The sequence below is a fragment of the Dasypus novemcinctus genome, chromosome 11 (genome assembly GCF_030445035.2).
Source record: "Dasypus novemcinctus isolate mDasNov1 chromosome 11, mDasNov1.1.hap2, whole genome shotgun sequence".
In the NCBI taxonomy this organism is placed as follows: Eukaryota; Metazoa; Chordata; class Mammalia; order Cingulata; family Dasypodidae; genus Dasypus; species Dasypus novemcinctus.
In genome coordinates this window covers 116,232,591-116,257,925 of record NC_080683.1, presented here as the reverse complement: position 1 = coordinate 116,257,925, position 25,335 = coordinate 116,232,591, and the positions used below count along the sequence as shown (strand labels likewise).

General features: G+C 41.2%; 1 protein-coding gene across 1 annotated transcript in view; it reads left to right on the top strand.

Annotated features, from left to right (window-relative positions):
- MAP3K5 (mitogen-activated protein kinase kinase kinase 5) overlaps positions 1 to 25,335 on the top strand; it is a 209,632-nt gene that overhangs the window by 111,223 nt on the left and 73,074 nt on the right. The window contains exons 8-11 of the mRNA XM_058307543.2: positions 361 to 473; positions 8,784 to 8,943; positions 11,621 to 11,774; positions 17,654 to 17,761. Coding sequence (XP_058163526.1) covers positions 361 to 473; positions 8,784 to 8,943; positions 11,621 to 11,774; positions 17,654 to 17,761 — 535 coding nt within the window. The remainder of the gene's footprint in view (positions 1 to 360; positions 474 to 8,783; positions 8,944 to 11,620; positions 11,775 to 17,653; positions 17,762 to 25,335) is intronic.

The following is a 25,335-nucleotide window of genomic DNA, read 5'->3' as shown; positions in this document are numbered from 1 at the left end:
CCTCCTCCCTGCTCTCTCTTTGTGAGACTTAAAAAACCACTTCACGTAATGTGTACGGTTCGCGTTTTTAACTTTTCACGGCTTACCCACACGCACGCGTGCATCCATTTCTGGTAGATTGTTGAAGATACAATTTTTTTTAAAGGGTGAAGAGTGAGTCAAGCAGTGGTGTGCTGTGGAGCGGGGGGTGAGGATGCAGTTACTTAAGCATTAAATCCTAATAGCACTCTAGATTCTGGGGTGAAGGCCAGTGGAATATTTTTACTTGCTCAGGCGTTGGAGTTATGCAAACAGAAGCAATTGCACACCCAGATTTCATGACTGAGAAAGTAAACTTGTACATTTGGTTTTTTTTTGTAGGTTCAAAAAGGCATTTGAATCTGAGCCAACACTACAGTCAGGAATTAATTACGCGGTCCTCCTCCTGGCAGCCGGGCACCAGTTTGAATCTTCCTTTGAGCTGCGGAAAGTTGGTAATTACAACTTGATGTTTTATATGAAATGGGACCCAAGTGCGATGCAAAGAAAAAGAACTATTGATAGATAGGATAGAGAGATCCTTTTGCTCTTTATCTCATCTGACCTGAAAAATACAACAGAAATTGTATTCTCCTTGTTTTGTGCTTCATACTACTATACATAAGCCTGGTATGAAGTTGTAATTCAGTTTTTACCTATTCTACCTGTTTCTGAGATTGCCTGGTTTATCTTTTTTTTTTTTTTTACATTTTTAAAAATTAAATTTTCTTTTTTATAAGGTACATAGATCACAAAAAATGTTACATTAAAAAATATAAGAGATTCCCACATACCCCACCCCCCACCTCCCACTCCTCCCACATCAACAACCTCTTTTATCATTGTGGCACATTCATTGCATTTGGTAAATGCATTTTGGAGCACACTGCACCGCATGGATTATAGTTTACATTGTAGTTTACACTCTCCCCAGTCCATTCACTGGGTTATGGCAGGATATATAATGTCCAGCATCTGTCCCTGCAGTATCATTTAGGACAACTCCAAGTCACGAAAATGCCCCCACATCTCATCTCTTCTTCCCTCTCCCTGCCCTCAGCAACTACTGTGGCCACTGTCTCCAGATCAATGCTACCATTTCTTCCATTACTAGTCACAATAGTTCTATAGTAGAATACCAGTAAGTTTACTCTAGTCCTGATTTTATTCCTCCATCCTGTGGACCCTGGGTTGCTGATGTCCACTCCACCTCTTTATCAAGAGGGGCCTCAGATCCCACATGGTTGGTGGATGTGATTCTCCTGCTTGGAACTATAGGCACTCTCAGTTCCCAGGTGTGGTGGTTGACCCTCTTCACCTCCCTGTTAGCCAACCTGTGCAAGTCCAAGCTTCAAGTATATTGAAAGTATGGACTCAGCTCCCCCAAAGAGAGTCGTTTTTTGTGGAACATCAGGAACATTTCCTCTTGTAAGATGACTGTGCTGTGCTGGTGCTTTATCTAAACCCTCTATGTCCTCTGAGGTTTCCCACGCACACCTGCCCCTTTGTTTCATTGCCATTGGGGCAGAGCCTCATAGAGCCCCCAGCCCAGCCGGTCAAGCAGAAGCAGTCTTGGTATGACTGGTCTTGGGGACGCCGTCTCTGATTGTAGCCCTTCGTAGAATGCTCGCCTATCTCTTCTCTATAGGCGCTACTTCATCTGCCGAGCCTTCGTTGGAATTTAATAAAATTAGGGCATCTTAGAGGACAACCTTTGTGTGACTTTCTTGGTTCTGACTTTGATAACTTCCTTTAAGATTCACGACACTGGACGGGAGACTGGTAATCAGATTTGCTCTTCAGAGTGCCTAACCGCCCATTTCAGAGATGTTCCCAGTCCTGAAGGAGTTTTATTATTACAGATGTAGAAGCGCTCAGCCATATTTTTCATAGGGAACAAAAAACCCATCTCAGTGAAGTTATGAATTGTAGAAGGACTTTTTCCTTTGAGATTTTTTTAACTGGAGAATGTTTTAACTTTCCTTAAAGAAAGAAAAATGAATCCTATACTTTTTAAAAATATATTATTTGGGAGGACTTATAAAATATCCATAGGGAATATTCTGGGAAATCTTTGAAGGTCAGTCAAGTGTAATTAAGTATTAAGTACTTTTAAAAAGTGCCAAACTAAAAAGAATGATAAAACGCTTGTCACTGCGGATTGCAGTGGTATTCAAAGCACAAAGCTCTATTTGAAATATTTTTTCAGTTGTTAAATGAAACCAGAAAAAATACTCTGCAACTTCTGCTTTTCAGAAATTGTAATAAGATGTTTGCATCCAAGGTTAATTTTTAAAATCTGCACTAACTCCAACTCCTACTATGTCAGTGGTCTAAAATAATTTTTATTGCTCCATTCTTGAGCTTGAGTTTAACTTTTGTTGAAGTTTCCAAATGGTCACTGAAAATATTGTTGAGTTTGCATATGAAGGTAAAGCAATAATATAATGACTTGAAAGTGTACTTATTCTAATTCTCACTTTTAGGCTAAAGTTGGATTATGATGGTTGGCACTCTTAGATTTGAGGAAATGTGATTAATATAACTTTGTAAAGGAAATGTATTTTGAGTTTGATTCAAGAATAACTCATTCATAATACATGTTGAGCTAGCATTTCAAAACAATATAAAGTTGAATTTAAAATTTTAGAAATTGTGAAATGTACACAAACCTAAAATGTGACTGGGGGTAAAGTTTTAGCTACTGAGAGAGCTAAGTTTTTAGGCCTCTAAAATACTGTGATGTACACTTTAAATTTTATGTCCTTCTGTAATGAAAAGGCAGTTAAACCTTACAAATTTAGATTCTGTTCAATCATAAATTGTGCTAATCAACACACAGACTGACCTGCAGTTGATTTTTAGGTGACAAAGAAGGGCTAAATTAATTTCCAAGGAAAAGCAGGTTGTCTAAATAGTGTAACATAATATCAATTAATAGTATATAATAAATAACAAGCCTAATTAATAACACCTAGCATGCCTTAAAGATATACCATTGCATTCTTCTTTTAAAGACTTTAATCAGAATTTTAATAATTTATGTTTTCTCCCATTCCTCCTATTGGCCCCCTAGAGACATACAAATTTTTCTGAATTACTGAATTCTTGTAGTACTTAGACTTTTCTCCATTAAATTTTGATTTATTAATAAAGAGTAAACAATTAAAATCAAGATGGTCAAAAGGATGAGTACTAAATCCAAAGCTTTCTGCAAGTATTATCTTAATTTTACGATCTCTAATTCTTTTCTTGGCCATCCTGATCTGCTGCCCAAAGCCTCTTCATTCTGCTTACTTCTACGCATGTTTGAAGTCATAACCAATTGCTTCACGGGTCTGTGCCCGCTCTCCGGTATAGCCTGCTTAGAGCTAGGGCTTTAAAACACAGAACCACATTTTTTCCTCTTCTTTCCATTATCAGGTTTATAAGCCTTAAATTAATATCGCAACTTAAATTTAAAAATTATTCTTACTTCTTCTGTGGAATTTTTCGAGTATGAGACATTTTATGGGTTTATAGATTTGGGTCCCCAGCAATAATGATGATTAGGAGAACAATGGGTTTGGAATTGAGACAAACCACTGTTTGGTTCTAGTCTCCAGGGAATATAAAAAAAAATTATTGAGTATAAAATTTATATTACTGAATATAAAAATCCATGAGTCTACTAAGATAATCAAGAAAAGGAAATAAAAACAAAAACAAAATCCATCACCAACCACCAAACAACTCATTTGTCACCTAGAGAGGTGACTTCTCAACCAATTGGAAATTATAGAGAAAGAATTAAGCCCTTTTTCTCCCTTTTTAGGAGGAACTGTAGCTCATCTAGTTGATAACTTTATTAGTCAGTGTTCTCCAGTGAAAGAGAACTGACAGGTTGGATATGTATATTTATATATTTTATGAATAAGATTTATTATAGGAATTGGCTCGTGTATCTGTGAGGATTGGCAAATCTGAATACCACAGGGCAGACTGCATGTTGGAAACTCTGGCGAAAGTGCCAGTGAATTCCTCAGGAGGAGCTGGCAGCTGAAGTAGAGATAGAAATTCTTCCTAGTACCTACAACTGAAAGCAGGAGAATTGCATCCAGCATCCATGTGGAATCTAAGCCCCTTCTTGATATAGATGTAGAGTGGACACAGCCGTTCCAGGGTCCACAGGATGGAGGAATAGAGTATGGATTAGAGCGGACTTACTGATATTCTATTCATGAACTATTGTGATTAGTAATCGAAGAAAATGTGGCATTGGTGTGGAGAAAGTGGCCATGGTGGCTGCTGGGGGTAGGGAGTGGGAGGAAGAGATGTGATGTGGGGGCATTTTCGGGGATTGGAGTTGTCCTGGGTGGTGCTGCAGGGACAGTTACCAGACATTGTATGTCCTCCCATGGCCCTGGGTGGACTGTGGGAGAGTGTGGGCTATGGTGTAGACCATTGACCATGAGGTACAGCGGTGCTCAGAGATGTGTTCACCAAATGCAATGAATGTCTCATGATGATGGAGGGGGTGGTTGTTGTGCAGGGGAGGAGTGGAGGGAGGGGGGTGGGGGGTATATGGGGACCTCATATTTTTTGAATGTAACATTAAAAAAATAAATAAAGATAAAATAAAGGGGGGGGGTGGATTCTTCCTTCTGACTGCTGAAATCCCCAGGTCTTTCTTTAAGGCCCTCAACTGATTGGATGAGATGTTGCTCATTGCTGAAGATGGTCTCCTTGACTGATTGTAGATGTAATCAGCCAGAGATGCAGTCAGCTGACGATTTAAATCCATGAAATATCATCACCTTAACAGGCCAACGCTTAACTGGCCAAGTTGACACGTGAACTCAACCATCATCATGAGGTCCTTAAAGTGTGATACGAACTAAATGTATTCTTCAGGAAAATATATTCCTAAAAAAAAAAGAAGCTAGCTAATTAGGTAGAAAGAATGATAATGAAGCTGACAATGATAGTGATACTGAAATAATTGATTCCGGCAAGGATCACCAACTAGAGCTAAGCCCGTTAGGTAAATATGTTTTTTCACCTGCATATTTAATGGTACCAAAGTGTCAGTCCAGAGATTGCTGGACAGATGTCCCTGTGCCGTGGAGGGACCTGGCTTTCAGCAATCCACCCAGGTTCACTAACAGTGGCTGGTCAGACCCCTGCTGCTGATGTGGCAGAAATGAAGTACGCAGCTTGTCCTGTGAATATCCTTGCGAGAACGTTCCACCTGCATCTTTGTTACTCTGTAGATACAGTGTCCAGTTAATTGGAAGCACAGGATATTGAGAAATAAGTTGTAAAAGATCATGAGGCATCCATCAGACAGCTCCAGAAGGTGAGAACATTCTACAAGACAGCTTTCCTGGTCTCTCCAAAATGTCAGTGTCATTTTTAAAAAGTGTGGGAGGATTGGTTAGATTGAAAGAGATGTAGAGACATAAAAAAAACAAATACAATATGATCCTTGATTCTGGGTTTGTTTTTTTGTTTTTGTTTTTTGTAAGGTATAGGAGACATTTAGGAACAAGTAGAAGATTTGAATCATCACTGGATATTAGATAATATTAGGGTAATGTTATTTTTGTTAGGTGCAGTAATAGAATAGGATATGCAGGAGAATGTCCTAATTTTTCTGAGTTCTGTGCTGCAGTATTTAAGGGAGAAATGTTATGATGTCGGTCATTTATTTTGAAATAGTAATACTTAGGAAGATGAAGAAACAGCAGGATGTTTGACAGCTGTTCAACACATTCTTGGTTGAACATGTTCATTGTGATCATCTTTCTATATTTATGTATGTGTGAAATTTTTCATAAAGGAAAGTTAAAAGATAATTTTGTCTCTATCCCTTATGAGCTCTATGACTTTAAACATGTAGCTGAACCTCTCTGGCCTTTGTTTTCCTCACAGCCAGGGTTGACAATCTCCCTCACTGTGCTGCTGCTTGGATTAAGAAAGTGAACATTTTCACTGTGCCAGCCCAGTGCTAGGCGATTACTAAGTGTTCGGTGGAGGCTCCTTTTCCTGTCTTTTGCCGTTTGGACAGCCTTGAGTCTGATATCTACTGCAGTGTGCTAAAGCTTGTGTTGAAGTGAAGTTATTAAACTATGTTAAGTACTCAGAAGTCACCACTCTGATTTGAGCGTTGTCAAAATTTAAATGCGTTCAACATTATGTCCATAGACAATTGAAACAAAGAAATGGTAGTCAAAACAGCAATGATATATTATTCATTGCTTTAAAATTTTCCCAAAGTTTTTTTGAAAGAGAACATTTTGTGCTGTTTGGGACTTGGTGAAAAGGTAAAATTATATATTGGTGGTAGTGCTTTAATGTTAAATTTGGCCTTTTACATCAAGAGCCTTAAAAGTGTTTGCAGTTTGGAACAGAGTATATTGCTACATCTGAGAGTCTCTGCTATGAAAATAATCTTAAATATGGTACAAATGTTATGTGCTAAGAAGTTTTTCCCTGTATTCCTTTGAAGAGAGAGAGAAGGAACTCCTAAATACTAACAATTGAAGTTGCATAAAGATTAGTATCTTCTGGTAGAAACAGCTTCATGCATCATGTGCAAAGAACATAAAAGTCAATTAACAAAAGAAATACAAGCATATGAAAAGATATCAATGACTAAAAAAGGCAATGAGCTGAATTCCCTTTTTCTCCATCATATTGGTAAATGTGGATAAATCGGGAAGGGTGTGAGCAAGCGGTTATTGTCAGACACCACTGGTGAGAGCATAAAATGGTGCAGCGTTTCCTAGGGGCACTTTGGCAAAATGTACCAGCACTTAGGATGGGCACATCTTTTATTTCTAACAAGCCCACTCTTAGGACTTTATCAGAAGGAAGTAATTAAGGTATGTGTGCAAGAATGTTTATAGTGATTAAAAAATGGATATCAGTAGCATTTGGGTAAATAAATCACAACACATCCATATGCAAAATTACTATTTTCCATTAAAAATGCACATTTTGTCCAAAAGCTGAAGAACCTGAGTGTCACAATCATTGCTGAACTAAATAAAGCCCTGGAGAAAGCTATCACCAGATTGAATGAAATTCTGGGGTACAAGAATGAATCTGGAATAATTAAAAAAAAGAGTGAATCTGAAATTGTATTTTTAAAACTATTACTATAATTTTACTGTTAAACATTTTAGCAACCACTACCTAAAAGCGTGACATTATTGTCTGCTGCCAGGTGTGCCCTGGTTCATCATGACATGATGAGTAGACGCTCATGCTCAGCTGGAGTTGGTGGAGACGCAGCCTGTCTCTGGCATCTCATTTTCCCCAGACACTAGCTTCTTCCCTTCATACTTGTATTATTTACTATGTTCAAATAGAAGATTGTGGATGCCGTTGCATACGCATTAGGAATTTTTTCATCTTGTGACATTTTCAGGTGGCAAAGCTGTTCTCTTTCATTTAGCCTGCCAAAATGGACTTTTCCCAAACAACTCATGGCCTAAATGGAATTATATAATTTAAAAAAATAACCTAAACATTTTTAAAGACTGTTTTGTTAAAATACCTACCTTTCTAAAAGGTTAAGTGACTCTCGGGCAAGCATAAAATGAACATGTATAAAGGTTTTTATTTAACTCAACATGGAGAGGATAGGACCAGTTCAAAGAGCCTTTAAGAAGGTAGGGTATTCATAGACAATTTAACAAGGAAATGTTTGGATAAGATTTCTGAGTTCGACTTAAAAAAAAAAAAAGAAACTGGTTTAGGTCCAACAGGCTATTAGATATTAGGGCTTCTCTGTTCCTCTGACAAATGATTTGCATCACTTTTGAACAAAAATGGACAAGTTAACAAGTAACTTCTCTAAATCTGGAATGTTTAATAGACAGTAAATAGATGAACTAATTACATTTTCCCTAGCTGGTCTTTGGTTGGCCTTTGCCTGTGTATGATATGAAATGATGTGTCCCCAGTGTTTTGCCTTATTTCCAAATTTCAGATAGTTTTTCTGACACTTTCATGTTTTGGATGTCAGTGCAACTAAACAATTCCACAAGGATATATCCTTTTATAAACAAGCAAGTACTTACAAAATGTAAAATATTGTAAGGCAGAGTAGAGACTATATTATTTAGGGACATGCAAAGAACCTAGAAAATTAAAGTGATATTGAAAAGAGCTAAGTTATGAGTCTGATATTACCTGATTTCAACAACTATTATAAAGCAGCAGTAATCAAGGTGTGTTATTTGTCTATTTTCTCATGTCTTTAACTTTATGAGGGTATAACAGTTGTTTTTGTATATAAAATTTATGATTAATTTTGTAGCATTTTACTCTTGTAAAATATATATATTGCATACATTCATACTCAACTGACAGAATTTAAACAAACAAAACACGTAAGATTTCCTTCCCAAGTTACTTAAAAATATATAATATATAATAGGATAAGAGAAAGAAAGAGGTTTCCCAATAGCATGTATAGAGTTATCACCTTTTCATTTTGCATATACAGACATAGATAAAAATTTTGGAATGATGTACATCCAAGTGACAGTGGCACTTATTACTGGGTTTGCAAATTTTTGGGTATTTTCACTTTCTTCCATGCACTTTTCTGATTACTCCTTTTTTGTTTTTACAGTGAATTTTGAAGTCTTTTATAATCAGAAAATTAATGTAGCCATTTTAATCTGAAAGGAGAAAGTGAAAGCTTCAGTAGGAGGTTGGTTCTGCCTGCATGTTGTGTGTTTATAACATTGGATTTACTGTTCATCTTTCAGGGGTGAAGCTAAGTAGTCTTCTTGGTAAAAAGGGGAACTTGGAAAAACTCCAGAGCTACTGGGAAGTTGGATTTTTTCTGGGGGCCAGTGTCCTGGCCAATGACCACACAAGAGTCATTCAGGCATCCGAAAAGCTCTTTAAGCTGAAGACCCCGGCATGGTATGGCGATACTTTTCTGTGTTACACATTTATCAGCAGTTATTTTTAATAAACCGCTCCTGTCACCCATTCTCATAGTCACTGGACTGATGATTAGATTATGTGATTTACTTATAGAATGCAATGCAGAATCTAGAGGAAAATGTGATGTTTTAAGGAAAAGAAAATATGTTGAATCTAGGCTGTGATAATTTTGGACACGGGTGCTCTCTGCCGGCCACAGAGTAGCCTTTCTAGCCCCCTGACCAGCCCACTTGCCCAGGGGAATCCTGCAGAGGCCGTGCATTTTACATCTGCAAGTCCAACTGGCAGAATCACCTGTGGGCGCCAGGGTCCTGTTTCCCGGTCAGCCTGGAGGGTGTCTGCTCCAAACACGGGCCTCTTTTTCCTTTATCATCTAATCTCAGTTTTGGAATTCTGATTTTGCTATCTTGATTTTTGTTCTTTTTACTTAGGGTTTAACTGACAAATATAGGTGTTTCCTATATAGTCTATTTCTGATTTTCTAATTATTGTTGGGATGGAACCGAGTTTCATCATTATGCAGTATTTGGAGAAATGAAAAAAATTCCATGTGCATTTAGGACCATCTTGGAAAACAATACTAATTTTATTAGGCATCATGTGTAATTATTAACCATTAGCTGTAGACTTCAAAAAGTTAATCATAGGATCCTCAGAAAATTAAATAAAATTATGACATGACTTGGCAATTCCACTCCTATGTATATTATGCACCAAATAATTGAAAACTGGAACTGAACAGATAACTGTACACCCAAGTTCATAGCAGCATTATTCACACAACAGCCAAAAGGTGGAAACAACCTGAGTGGGTGGATAAAAACAAAATGTGGAGTACACATACAATGGACTATCATTCACATGTCAAAAGGAATGAAGTCCTGGTACATGCCACACCATGGATGAAACTTCAGCACATCATGTTGAGTAAAATAAGCCCAGATTCTGTAGGACAAGTGTTGTACAATCTCACTGATAGGAAATAAATAGACTCTGCACATTCATAGAGTCAGAAGGTAGATTGGAGGGTACCAGGGGCTGGAGGGAGGGGAAGGCAGGGCAGACTTCCTGTTTGGGATGATGGAAAAGTTTTGGTGATGGATGATGGTGATGTTAGCACAACATTGTGAATGTAATTAATGTCACTGAATTGTGTAATGAAAAATGGTAAAAATGGCAAATTTCATGTTATGTATATTTTACCACAATTTTAAAAATAGCTGGAAAAGAAAAAAAAGTTAGCCATCACCTGGAGAAAGGTTTCTGAGACTAATTTTCTTCAGAGGAAGCTAACCCACTCTGTTTGGCCCTCTGGCTTCCTCAGGGAAGCCCTCGCCTTCAGGGCACCTTGGGCAAATCCTTCCCCGTCTCCTGTGGTGGGCTCTGTGGTGAGCTCTGTGGTGGGCTCTGTGGTGGGCTCTGTGGTGAGCTCTGTGGTGAGCTCTGTGGTGAGCTCTGTGGTGAGCTCTGTGGTGAGCTCTCTAAAATGCCTGCCTGGCCTTCCCTGGCCCCTCAAAGGCTGAGATCATCATGGTTCCCTGTCTCTGCACAGCCTGAGGGATAAAGAGTGTTTCTGTGGCTTGGCAGGCAAGGTGGCCCTTAGCCATCCCTCTAGACACACTGAGGTGCCTCCCCGTGACTTCAGGCCTGGCCTCCTGGGGGTCCCTCACATGTCCCAGCTGCTGCAAGACGGACCTGCCCTAAAACGCTCCGCACAGCCACGTCCCTTCTTCCCTGTTGCCGTGGCTCTTTGGTCTCATCTCTATTGGCCTTGATTGTGAGGCCTTATTAGCCATGTCTCTACTTAGCTACCTCCGTAGATGTCCACTTCGTGGTATTCGAATACCTTCTTGTGTTCCTGTCTCCACTGGACTGGGTGGAACCCGGGGACTGGGCAGCGCTGATGGGTACTGGGCCAATGGCCTTAAATAAATGAGGCAATGAGCACCTGCCTTACATCAGGCTGGTTTGTGTTTTTCCTTCTGCTGAGTGTGTTCACAGTGGAGCACACAGAGCTTTGGGGTTCAGGGACTTGCATTCTAATAACAAGAAAGCAGACATCATTTCCTGCAATAGCCGTAGCTGCAAAGCAGGGCTTCACGTTTCCCTTAACTTAATGTTTATTGAATAGTAATGTCCACGCTTATAGTTCACAAAGTGCTTGCCTATCCATTATCTCACACAATTATCTTGCTCCTCATTTTTCTTTTTCCTTTGAAGCTCCATTTGTCTTATCAGTGTTAGGATATCTGTATAAGCCGAGGTGCTTCAGAACAAAATAACGGTCTATTTAGAAACACTTCCTCAAGGAAACATATTTAAAAACAAGTGCATTAACCACTTCCTTGAATCGAGAGAAGGCATTATTTTAAAAGTCACTTTAAGTAGGTGTACAGTCCCAGTTCAAGTTCTGTAGGCTCTCTGAGGTTGTTTCCACATCTCTAAAATGAGGATAAAACAGCCTACATTACTAAAGTTTTCATGAGATTTAAATAAGATAATGTGTGAAAGTACATGGCATGTGAAAATCAATGAACAAATATTTGGTGCATCTGAGTGCATAATTATTTATGCCAGATTTAAATTACACGTAAGGAAGAATATACTGGAACAGGTGGTTCTAAATGTAGCTGTTCTGTGTTTTAATTCTTAGGTACCTAAAGTCTATTGTAGAGACAATTTTGATATACAAGCATTTTGTGAAGCTCACTGCAGAACAGCCTGTGGCCAAGCAGGAACTCGTGGACTTCTGGATGGATTTCCTGGTGGAGGCCACAAAAACAGAGGTCACTGTGGTCCGGTTTCCAGTGAGTACGCCCTTCTCAACCTGAACATGTTTCCCATGTGGTTTCTTTGGTCAAAGAGCATCTTGCAGTGGGAATGTGTCAGTCCCAGCCTTCTGATTTTCGTGTCTCAGATGACAGGCATGTGGGGAACAATTTCTACAAATGGGTATGCTTTAGCTTCCTGTTAAGAACAACTTCTCAAAATCAGGGAAATGAGGGACCTTTTTATACTTTGCCATGGAATGCATATCATTTCTTTTGACACATGGTACAGTGTGCTTCCTGAGCAATGGAAAGCTTGCCTCTGGGTTGGCCCAGTAAGTCTCTGAAGACGTCTTTTCGGGCCAGACAGATGGCTCAGTATTGCAGCTGGGATGGCATCTCAGCAGTGTCATCGGCACTCACGTGGCGACAGGTGTAGGTTTAGCACTCCTTATCCACTTGGCTTAGAGTTATATGGAGTATCCCATCACCGTTGATGCTTTTAGACCACGGGAAACGATGACTTGTACATTCTGGTCTGCAATTCATTTGGGCTGGTCTTTAGTAAATAGGCATTTAAATTATAATGTGCACACGTATGCACACGCACATATATGTACAAAAACCACCATATATGTGCTCACCTCTCAGCTGGATCCATCCCCACCCTGCAGTTCTTTGCACATTGTCTCAAGCACTGGCTTCCAATTTGAGGTTTACTGGCGGTAAATTGCAACAACAACCTAGGGTACCGATTGCTTCCTGCGTCAAAGCGATGCCCTAAATCTCCCTGTCGGAGACGTCCAGCCTCAGTCATCCATACTTGGGCGTAGCAACAATTCTCAGTGGTTGTAAAGTCTTTTTCTGTTCTTGCTGATAGGCTCATCTGCTCCATTTAATGAGACCGACTGCTGGCTCTTAAATGTGTTTCCAAATGAAACCTTAAGCTCAGTGGAGTCTTTAATTGAAAAAGCCTTTCAAACTGAAATACTTCACTTTATTTTCTGGCCCAGAAATGTTCAGCCTAGGAAAATGCCCATGTTAGAGTGAGCTGGCAGCTTGTCTTTAGCAGGTATGCTGAGTGAAGGGAAAGATGGTGCAAGAGAGCAGGGAGCGGAAGTTTTGAATTGACTGTTGACTAACTAGAAAACTAGCTGTGAGTGGAAATCACTCATCTTAGCAATTTCAAGCTAAGTAAATGAGTTAGTATGCATTTGTCATGGTGTAAATTGATGCATGTAAAAAGCTAAAACTAGGTTTGAGAGAAGTTAGGAGAAGATAGTACCAGGTGAAGGAGGCAGGACAGGACCTGGAAGCCCTAAGGAACGTATTGACCAATTTGATTTCATTTTAAAAATTGAGATTTTTCTTCAATAAAGACAACCAAATAGGAAACTGCTAGACTGGGTAAAAATATTTAATACAAATATGACTACATAATGATTAATTTGCTTAATATGCAAAAAAAAAAACCACTACAAATTGATAAGATATGAAATAGGAAAATGGGAAAATCATATGAAAAGATAATTAAACCTTGTTGGGTAGTTCAAATTAAAGTGAGGTGCTGCTTTTTTTGCTTACTGCACTAGAAAAATTTTAGAAGTTTTGTAATAGCTGGCAAAGGAATGGGAACGTGGGCACTTTGATCGATTGCTGGGCGTGGGGATTGCTGAACCTGTTGGGAAAATCCTCTAGCAAGGGGGATACTAAGACTGTGTGAGGGTATGGGATGCAACTTTATGTGCAACACTGATTTTTTTTTTTTAAGTTTCAAAACAAATATCTTAACACTTTACTATTTATGGGTACCAGACACATAGGTACTTATTATATTTTCCTTCATCCTTTAATTTTAAAAAGAACAATGAAACATAAGTTGGCAGAGCCTGGTATATTGAAAAGTGGATGTTGGGCCAGCAACCCTTTTATAGGAATGAAATGAAAATCACCCATTTTCTATAGGAGTCTGGAATGATTCAGCTTATATTAGTATAGTTGTGTTTCAAATACATGCAGCTAGTTAGAAGATTTAATGAGTTCTGTATGTACAGTCTTGTAAACATATTTATGGTATATTTAGTTATTCTCAGCAATCCATTTCCTTCTTGGATCTTTGTGGCTTATTTGGGGCGGGGGGGCGCTGTTTTGTTGTGAAAAAAACAAAATGTGGTGCTCTCCTATTCTCCTCTGAAGACTACTCCTACATCAGAATTCATAAGTGAGGTAAAATACTGTCAGTACTTTTGGTTGTTAAGCACAGTGCAAAGTTGCAGTTTTCTAGCTCCTCTTAAGCTGGGTGTTCATAATAGTTTCTTAGAGTTACTACCTCTCGTATGGACCCCAGAAAATTGGCGTATAAAATGTACATCTACCAAGAAGTTTCAATGTAATGGAAATTGCTTTAGGATTAGCTACTGTAATGCTTTCTTGCATTTGTATCTATAATCAAGAACCTGCAGAAATTGCAAATGTATTATCTAAAAAAATGAAGGATATTTTATCTCAACGTAGAAAGTATATTAGGGCGGTAAATTGCAATCACTTCTAGTCCTCATCTCTTAAATAAAAAGGGAATTTATCCAGATAACATTTTAATTTAAGCCAGGTAGGTTTCATCCAAAACCCAATTTTCATCAGATACCAGGACCTTTGTTGTTATTCAAAGTAATTTTGATAGTTTTTTAATCAAAATGGAACTACACAAATAAATGCGAAATCTAAACGCACATTGCCATACCACAGCACTTCCTTCCGTAGATTTCAGACAGATATCCAGAAAACACGGGTCCTAGAGTCTTACACCAGAATTGTACTAAACACAGAGAGGCTGTCCCTGCTGGAGCAGAGCTGAGAGATGTGCTTCCCATCGTTTCCTTTTCCAAGTGTTTTTACAGTTTTTTAACTTTTTATTTTGAAATACTTTTGAACATACAAGACAGTTACAAAAATAATCGAAACCCCTTACAGAGAACTCCATAACCCCTACTAGCCCCACAGATACCCAGATCACCAATTCTATATCATCTCTCCCTCTGTTTTTCTGTTTATGTATGTCCATCCATCTGTCTGTCCATTTGTCCATCCATCATGGATTGATCTGTCAATCATTTTCTGAACACTGGAGTATAGGCTGCTACATTGTGCTCCTTGAACACTTAATGCCATCATGTACATTTCCTATAAACAAGGTTATTCACTTATGTAACCACCTGAAGTGATGCTATCATGTTCAGTAAATTTATCATTGCTATAAAGCATACATTCTATATTCCAGTTTTTTCACATGTCCCAAAAATGTCCTTTTGAGCCTTTTCTCTTCCTTTTTTAGATCCCATCCAGGATCTTGTATTGCATTTAATTATCATTGTCTCTTTAGTTGCACTCTCTCTCTCTTCCTTCCTTTTGCCTTCAGCACTTTAAATATATTTTCCCACTGACTCTTGCCTCCATGGTTTCTGATGAGAAATCATCACTCTAGAAGCTTAGCCATGTAACTCTAATTAATATTTCAAGATACTTTAAAGGCCTTGCTGTCTTCCTGCTTCAGATTCATGAAGTAGTGGCATGTCGTTAAATTGGCCAAGACAAAAGACTAGAAATTTTAAAAAAAGCAAGAATATATGCACTCTTAATTGAGTTATATCTAGCTGTGTCATTTTTTTTTGCATCACCTCCTTTTCCTTGTATTTTCTCTGCCTTCCTCTGACCTCTATAAAGTATGTTAGAAATTTCTCCTGCTTTGTCATTTTAAGGGCAGATCAAAGGCTTCAAAACACTTTAGACAATGAACGTGTTTTATTCCCTGTCTCAAGATAGGAACACATTGTTCAGATTTTATCTGTTAGAAATTTTTATTTATTTTTATTTTTTATATTTTTGAGTTACCAGGTCCAGGGATTGAACCCAGGACCTCGTATGTGAGAAGCCAGCACTCAACCACTGAGCTACACTGGCTTCCCTGAGTTATTTTTTTCATTTGTTTGCTTGTTTGTTTTTTTGTTTTTAGGAGGTATAGGGGATCAAACGTGGGACCTCATCCGTGGGAAGCAGGCACTTAATCACTTGAGCTACATCTGCTCCCCTATTAGAAACACCGGAGATAACAATAAAGTCATCATTTAAGAAGATAGGAGATACCTGGTGCCATGATTTTCTAACATTAAATAGTGCACCCACATAACTAGGGAGCCAGGAAAATTCTCATTTGTCAGGGTAGAGGCTAGGAAGCTATTTTGAGAAACCCATCTTTCATTCCCTATTAATAGTTTCAATTTCACAAACATTCGGATGCTTAGATTTGAGGGCACTGTTTTTACAAAACTTGGACTGAAAATTAATTTTCGTTATTGGTCAGTACCACATGAAATGTGGGCCTTGATTCACATGGCAAATGCGTATATTCCTGGATCGGAAGGTGTTTCTGTTGGGTCCTTACTCTCTGGTTCTTAGCTGTCTGTCCGGTCTTGTTTTCATGCCTAGAGCCCGGTCAAGAAGGTTTTGAGCCCTTGACGTTTTACATACTCAAGGGATAAGGAAAAGTTTGACTTTCTAAGTCCCTTTTTCCTAGTTCTCTGTACCTTAAATAAATTTACTGTTATGATAAAGTTAGAGTAAATACATTGGGTTCATGATTTTTCGTCAGGAATCAGTTTTTCTTAGGCCAGATCCTTGTATGTTCTTGCTTAGGCTACATGTTGGAGCTCGAAGGTATTATAAGTCTGTAATTCCTTTTTGAAAAAGCCTTCAGATTTTCTCCTACAAACTTTGTGTTTTTTTTGGAAAACTTGCTTGATTTAAGATTAGTTCTAAAAGGTAATTTTCTTGGGTTTTCAGCAGTGAAGTAGAAAGAACAGTGCCAGTTTTTATGATGGCTAAATATTGGCTTTTAAAACAAAAACAAACAAAACATTTCTGCTGAAATCCACATAGAAAATGTGGGCTAGGTAGGTACTTTTAGCCATTTTAACAACTACATCATAATTGCAACACCTTGGGAATCAGAGAATGTGGTATTTTGTTATTTGCTCCAACTATGAGATGTTAGTAGTATAACATACTATGCAATCCTTTGATGAAGATTCTCAACTCAACCTTAGTGTACCCCCTCATGTATCTCCAAAAATCCAAGGGAGTTTTATTTCTCTCTCATTTTCTCTTATAAGCCTAAATAGATAATTGTTGATAAATAGATCCTTTATCTTGAAGGCAGGGCAAAAACATTTATTCTTTCATATAGCCATATTCATTTCTTTGGTTTATATATAAAACTCTTTTGATAATAACCAAAAATCATTTCTAAATCCATTTATATGGGTATGAAAACCATACTACTTACTATGTTTTTATGAAAAAGCACGTTAAGAGAAACCTGAAAATAAGTATGTGACATTCTATATAGGGAATCTTGCTTTTTCTTGTCCGTGTACAGAATTGTTTTATCATGTATCCGCCTTTCTCTGACACATTTATATTTATAGAAACAGAGTTTGTTTTGGGTGATAAAGAATAAGCTTTTTTAAAAAAGTATTGCTGGTAGATTGGTCATAGCCACACTAATGTTTGGTTTGGACTTCAGAAAATGTGTTTCCAGGGAGTGAATGTGGCTCAGTGGTTGAGCGCCTGTTTCCCGTGTTAGAGGTCCCAGGTTCAATCCCTGGTACCTCCTAAAACATATTTTATATTTCTTTAGCAATAAAAGATGATGTTTTATTGGACTTCATGATAAATGGGTAAGACCATAAAATGCTAAAAGGACTCATAGGAATGGCAAGAATCACATATTAAAATGGTTTGACTCCAGCCCGGGACCCAGAGCTTGTCTGTCCATTGTCAGTGGGTGCTGTGTTGTGAGTGTAGCTGTATGTGGTTTACGAGTTAACTCACTAATATAAGTTTCTTTGCCTTATGTTTTCAAGGTATTAATATTAGAACCAACTAAAATCTATCAGCCTTCTTATTTGTCTATCAACAATGAAGTCGAGGAAAAGACAATATCAATTTGGCATGTGCTTCCTGATGATAAGGTGAGCAAAGCAATTGCAAAGACCAGAGCTGTAGCAGGGCAGGACTTGCCACACTCCTGGTATTTATATATTCCAGCAAACATCTGCATTAGTTAAGGAAAAAAAATCTCTTGGCTGTATATTTATTTTGGCATTGACACGTTCTATAATATAAAATTCACTAAATTTGGATTATGAATTTCACTCATTTAACAGAATAAAATGAACTATTTGGATTTTGATTATAGATGGCATAAGCATCCCAAGGACTTTGAATTGTAATGTTTTTCTGGTGTTTTAAAAGTTCGTGTTATAAATGAACTCATGTACCAATGAACATACATAAAATACCTGATTTGAAAGATGTGTGCCTTAAACCCTTGTCAGAATAGCACCACTTCCAGGGTGACGCTGATACCCCTATAGTTTGCGTTTCGTCTCTGTGGTTGCCTAAGGAGCTGCTCAAGTGCAGATTAGCCGCTAACTCAGTGTGCTGTGCTCAAAACAAATACCTTGCCTTCAGAAGGATTCCCAACACTCATTTCATAATCCTTCTACTTCTGTATTTCATCAGTTTTAATTCATGCACAATTAAAATTTTTTAATGCTTTAGAAGAAAGATAACTCTTAAGGACCCGACTCCAGCCTGCAAGATGTACCACAGAAATGAGAGGTTTTGTTAAAATGTGGTTCTTCTATTTTTTTAAATAATTGTTTTCCAAGATGTCTTTATAAAATGCCTTTAAACATTGTTCATTTGCTCAACAAATATTATTGAGCAGGTCATCTGTGCGAGACCCTGGCTAGGCATGGGAAAAACAGGTGGGTACCAAATCAGCAAAATTCCTGCCCTTACAGGGCTTACCTTCTACTCAGGGACACAGACAATAAGCAAAGAGGGAACATAGAGATATATTAGATGGCGATAGGGACAATTAAAGCAGGAAAGGGAAGCAGGAATGAGGATTGGTGTATGGGGTTGCAGTTTTTTGAAATGAGGCCTCTGAGTCCACATATCACTTACAAATCCTATCATAGCCTTTGGGCAACTTGGCCTCTCTCAGCTGCAGTGCCCTCACCTGTAGAATGGAATAAGGGTAAAAACACCCACCTGAAAATGGAGGCGGAGTGCACAGAGACAGGTGTGCAGTAAATGCTCGATGTACTTTACCAGTGGTAACGACAGCATAGTAATAAAGCCCCTGCAGTGTACATGCCACCCGGACTCACCGGGCCTAACCCCTGCCTCTGAAACGCCCGGAATCTGACCCTGCTTGGCTCCCTAGATACCTGGAGCAAGCATCTGGAAGGTTGTTGGAGTGACATGAGGGCATAGCCCTGGCCTTTTAGGATCACAGGTGCCCCGAGCCCCAGTCGACCTGCTGAAGTGGAATCTCTAAGACCCAGAGTGAAGCTTGGGCACGTGCCTTTTTATGAAGCGCGAGGTGCGATTCTCCTGTGCAGCCCAGGTCCAACAGGTGTGGGAATACAAGTTCCCAGATGGAGTAGCTGGAGAAGATGGTGCCTCCTTGACTCTGGGCTCAGCTGGCTCCTGGGGTGGTGCTTCCCACAGTGTGGTCCCCTGGAACACGGACCTTCGGGCCCCCTGTGAAGCAGGTTAGAATGCAGATTCCTGGCCTGTATGTCAGCCTACGAAAGAGGGTCTCGGCATCAAGGTACGTGAGCCAGCGCCTTAGGAAGCTCTGCGGAGACTCAACGCTGCAGGCCAGTCACCCGGCAAGAAGAGCAGGGCCCTTCAGCTGGACGGGCCCTTCCCAGGGGTCAGTCATGGGGATCCCACAGCTGCCAGGCCCTGTGACCTCCATTGGGGTGGCCAGAGGTCACCTGCTCTTGGCCACACCTCTTAGGAAAGGTTGGCTCTTGTGCTTAAAGTGGGCAGAGCGAGGCAGAGCCTTCCCCCAAATGCATCTGTGTTTGTATTCTAAGTTTTCATATGTTTGGCAGAAGTTGGTCATTTTAAGTCTTGTTAGGGTGTTTTAGCAGGCGTCACTCCGGGTGGTAATGTGAAATTGCATAGTACACATGGGGAGGACAGTCCATTCCCAGCACCAAAGCCATGCAATAGCAATGAGGAATTCCAAGTAGCATCTTTCAAAACGGTGGTCTTCCTCCCAGTCCGTGGAACGTTGCCCGAGCCGCTGCATTTACAGAGCAATTCTGGGGTGGTTGCACCAGAATTGTAGAGGCACTCCGCTAATAGACGTTGTGGTAACCAAGGCTACTCACTCAACAAACCTCAAATTACACATGCCAGTCTGCGTAGTTAGGAACTTGATATTTTTTCACTCTTAGGAGTGTCAATCATGCAGATAAAGAGGGAAGAAAACCGCTTAGCACACTCACTCATAACAGAGAACTTCTTCGATAACAGACTTTTAGGATAGACTCTCAGCTAGGACGTGGCTTTCCGTTATACTCACTTTGTGAAAAGTGAAAAGCCTTGTAAGGGGGCACTGGTCCGGCAGCCCTACAAACCACTTCTGGCCCAGACGGTGGAGCAGCCTCTCCAGGGCCATCGTGCCACAGCCGAGGAAGAGATGGTTGAGGTAACCGCAGCACCTGTCAGGCTCAAGCATATTTTGAGTTCCCTGGGGCTCGGGAGCCTGCTAGTTTGTAGGAGGGATAGGTGGGCTCTTGGGTGGTGAAGTGCAGAGAGAGGGAAGCCCGGGAACCGCGGAGTCCTTGGGGAGACGTCGGGAAGGAAGTAGGACGTCGACGTTGGCTGTGGGTGGGACTTTAGGACTTGAAGCAGTTAATGGGAAATGGACAATCCAGGTTACAAGAAGACAGAATTCTCACAGAGGCGCCAAAGTGATAGCGCGCTAGGGGTGTTGGGGAGCCAGGAGGAGATGTGCTGGGGGGTGCTGAATGGGGCTGGAAAGGCAGGTGGTGTAAAACCACGGAGGACTTCACGAGCCAGGAGGAAGAATTTGGATGTGTGGTGGTAGAGGCAAGGGCCACTGAAGTTTCATTAAAATTAAGAGTTGGCTTGAAGGTGGACTAGAGCATCCAAATGCCGAGGGGCAGGCGGACTTTTTCTCTTGCTTGCTTTGTGCCTGGGTCCGCAAACTGCCCCTGCCTCGGCTCCCTCATATGCAAAAGGAGAATAATTGTACCTCATGGCATGCTCAGTCCGTGGTGGCTCTTGGAGCTCTAAGACTGATCTGGCCTTGACACTGGAGTTCCAAGGTCTTGGAATGTGAAGTGTCACAGCGGAGGCTGTTAGAGGAACTGCTGGACATGAGGCCACTGAGGCCACATGAGGCCACTGGAGGATGCGATTATGACTGGAAGGGGATAGTTATTTGACAAGCAAACAGTGGCAATCACTAATTAGGAGGAGCAATTAAAAGGAAGGAATGATTGAATGGTGATGCAAATTTGGATTTCATCACTTGCCCTCATAGGGTCCTTAGAAGGAAAGGCTGTGGTGTGGAGGAACCATAAGGAATTTCATTTCAGACTTGTTTAGTTGGAGTTGATGGCCTGACTCTAAGTGGAGGTGTCCAGAGACAAAATGGAGTAGAGTCAACACAACACTCTATGTACATATTCACTTTATTTAAATGTGCATTGGGAAGCACAGATTTGGCTCAACGGAGAGAGCATCTGCCTACCACATGGGAGGTCCAGGGTTCAAACCCAGGGCCTCCTGACCCATGTGATGGGCTGGCCCACACGCAGTGCTGATGCACCCAAGGAGTGCCCTGCCATGCAGGGGTGTCCCCCGCATAGGGGAGACCCACGTGCAAGGAGTGCGCCCCGTAAGGAGAGCCGCCCACGTGAGAAAAGCACAGCCTGCCCAGGAGTAGTGCCGCATGCATGGAGAGCTGACACAGCAAGATGATGCAACAAAAAGAGACACAGATTCCCAGTGCTGCTGACAAAAATGCAGGTGGACACAGAAGAACACGCAGCAAATGGACACAGAGAACGGACAACGGGCAGTGGGGGGGTGGGTAATAAATTAAAAAATAAATCTTTAAAAACAAACAAAAGAAAGTGCATTGCTGGGGAGCAAATGTAGCTCAAGTGGTTGACTGCCTGCTTCCCATGTACAGGGTCCTGGGTTCATCTCCAGTACCTCCTAAAAAAAAAGTGCATTGTATCTTACTTATATTGTTTTAAAACATATGCATACCTGTTCTCACAAGATGAAGAAATATAATAGTCATCCCGTAGAAACCTCAATAAGTAAGGGAAGTAGGAGGCTTAATGAGAAAGAGCAAGGTTATCCAAGGACCCTTGGAAACTAAATGGGCTGAGGAATTAGCAAGGCTGGGAGCATGTACCGAGAGCCAGAGGTATTTGGAAGACAAAAAGAAAGAACCGAAAGTAATCCTGAGATGTTCCGGAAATGAGGACTCATTGCAGGGAGTTACCATTGTTCCCCTTCCATGAAGGTTTTCATTCAACTGAGTGAGGCTTTGACTGGCCTCTTAATGTTTTGTGACACTCGTAGAGATCATTTGTGTACTATACTAAGGGAAGTAAATATATTAGGATAAAACTGAGTGAATGGAGAGGCAGTATATACTGTTTCAGGCTATGAATTGTCCCGTCTCTTTTCACCATCTTTTGGTTAGAATTACATTTGCAGTGTCCCACTTCTCATTATCTTTAGTGCTAAATATTCTCTTAGTCAATAATTTAAGGTTTCTTAAATAAATCAATTTCCATTTTGAATTGACGCACTGTCTTTGCAACCCCTTGTTTCTTCCCATAGAGTATTCATTACTACTGCCATTTTCTTCTTTTTAAAATAGAAGTGGTAAAAATGGAGTAAGGACAAATGATAAAAACAAGAAGCTTCATTATTACTATGTTAGTTTAAAGAAGTGATAATACCTGTTATTAACCAAACAGGTTTAATAGGTCTTACGTTAAATATGAAATGGATGGCTTATCATAGAATATTTTTTTAAATTTTTCTAAGTTAGTGGAACAACAGTGTATGTTGCCTTTTCATTACTTCTTTGCTCCCTCTCTCAGTATTTTCCTTCTGAAAAATGGAATGAACAGTTATATGCTTTACACTGCAATATTTAATATTTTAAATTCATTTTGCTAATTCTCAAAGAGTTCAGGAACTCGTAGTGAGTTACTTGGCATTCAGCAGCAAAATGAAAGTGAACTCCCCACCGCTGAAGTTTTTCTTTTGCTCCGTGGATACTTGCTGCTTACAGTAATTTGGTCCCCTGAGAAGGTCTGCATGTGTGCAGACTGAGGCAGAGGGAAGTCATCTGTGAGCTCTTTTAAGGGTTCCTATTAAGTTCCCCTCCTCTGAGGTCTGAGGTTCAGGCCCCTGACCCCGCCCCTCCGTGGCCTCTGTGGGACCTTAGCAGAGCTCGCAGTGCAAGGCCCCCCAAGAGTGGTGAACAGAGTTTCCCACCCCAGCCCTGAGGAGGGGGCAGGTGGCAGGGTCACTGCAAAAAGCTCAGGGCTGCCCCTCTCCTTCTCCCAGCTAGCCGGAGGCCGCTCCAAGAGCACCCAGGAAACTTGGGAGGGGGGCACATGGACCCCAGATTCTAGATCTCCCTGATTGATGCTCCATCCATCAAGGATGCTTTCAGCGACAAGTTCCAGCTTAAAGTGGCTTAACCTGATCAGGAAAGGCGCTTGCCTCCTGCCGCAGGGACACCAGCGCTGGGGCGTCTGGGGCGCTCCCCGAGGCTCCGCAGCGTGAGGATTCTGAGTTGGCTTCTCTCTGACACTGCTGGTTCTCCTCCCGTGGCAGTTCCACGCATCCCCTGGCCTGGACGGTGTGTGGAGGGGCATCAGGCCCCCTGAGCACCAGGAGTGGCAGCGTGTCCTTGGCCACACCACCCACCAGCCAGGGAGTGCCGCCCCTTCCCTGACACCACACCTGCGCCTGAACCTCTTCGCTTTTTTGTTGGCAAGGGAGCCGGGAGAGGATGCCCATTGCCTGGGTCACCAGCCCATCATCCGGTGGCTCAGTCCTGACCTCGGCCACCAGCCCCAGCCCGGTCCGGTCCCGGCGGGGCCCGGGGTCAGAGGCTCCGATTGCCTGCGGCTGCGCTGGTTTGGGGCCAGATGGGCTGATGCCCACTCTAGCTCTCCAGCCTCTGGCCCTCCCTTCAGGTCCCTGCTGGCTCCGGAGCTCACCAGCGCCCCCGGTGGGGCGAGACCCACTAGCAACGGGGCCGGGGAGGGGGCCCTCTGCTTCCCCAGCACTCTTCACGTTGTGGAAGTGGGGGGTTCGCCCGCCGCCCTGGCAGCCCCTCGGGAGCCTCACATTCTGGAGATGCCCCACTCCTTCCCTGCCGGCCCAGCCCCATCAGTCCCAGAAATCTCTCCTGGGCTGCCCCGAGGACAGGGCTGCTGGAAGATGGCTGTTCCCGGCACCCTCCTGGGAGCTTGGCAGCTCTGAGCCCTTTTGCTGGGCTGCTGAGCACTCAGCACCACCTTCTCCTGGGGATGCCTAAGGAAGCTGCCCAGAGCAGGCTCGGAGGGTGAGGCCGCATGGGCTGCGAGTGTGGAGGTGCCAGCCGCAGCTCCTGGGGGCCTCTGTTTAGACGTTCACCAGCGGCCGCTTTGCAGATTAGCAGCGGAGGCTGCAGGCTACCCCTGGAACTAAACTCACTCCATGCTCTCCTCGGGCTTCGTGCGCCGCACAGGTTCTAGTGGTAAACCAGGATGTCTCGCCAGGACCTGATAGATGTGCATGGAAACTAGCATCTTAGCCCATCTCCTTTGGGGGTGAGAAGCTAAATTTTTATTTTAAGTTGCATGGTCCTGGCAAAGAGCTAGAGGCTGTGGACATCAGTTGTGGCTCTTGGAGTGGCTTCAGCCACGTGGAGAGTCCCAGGCTTTCGTTCCCCATTTCACTGGCCTGGCCAAGGCCTCAGCCTCCTGGAGAGGTCTTAAGGGGATAGATAACAGTAGCTTGTTTTTCTGGTTGTTTTACAGAAGTGAATTCAGTGTGACTTTACCTTGACACAGTACTTGCTAAACCTGGTCTCAGGAATTGGTACTTATGTCTTTATAAAATATTTATGCTATTAAGTCTATATTGTGGTCAGAAATATTTTATAAGGAATGTGACCCATCTTGTATCTATTTTAGGTACATGTGAACTCAAAATTAATTTTAACTCAGTTTTAATAATAAATTCAGGAAATAAACTCCCAGTTTTCCATCATTGCCCTGAAAATCACCTGTGCTTACCATATAATCAACAATTCTTTTATGGTCAAACTGTATTAGCATGCTTAATTTTGCATAAATTAGGTAACAACACATTTTGCAGCGTGCAAACTGACATACATGCTTGCACTGTGGTTTTCTTAAGAAATCAGGCCACCATTTTAGTTAGAAGATTTAACTAGAAGCAGTTCAGACCTAAACAACTCTCTCTAAAACCTTGCAAAAATTTTACTCAAATCAGTGTTTTTGTTTCACAGAAAAGAAACATCACTTGACTATTATAATTTAATTACCTTGATCAGTGGCTATGTGTTTTTTCCTAAAACATTTAAAATCACTATTAGGCTAATCTGCTAAAAATCAAGCATTAGAATTGAATGAGACTGATTCTCTTAGGCTCTTTGAAA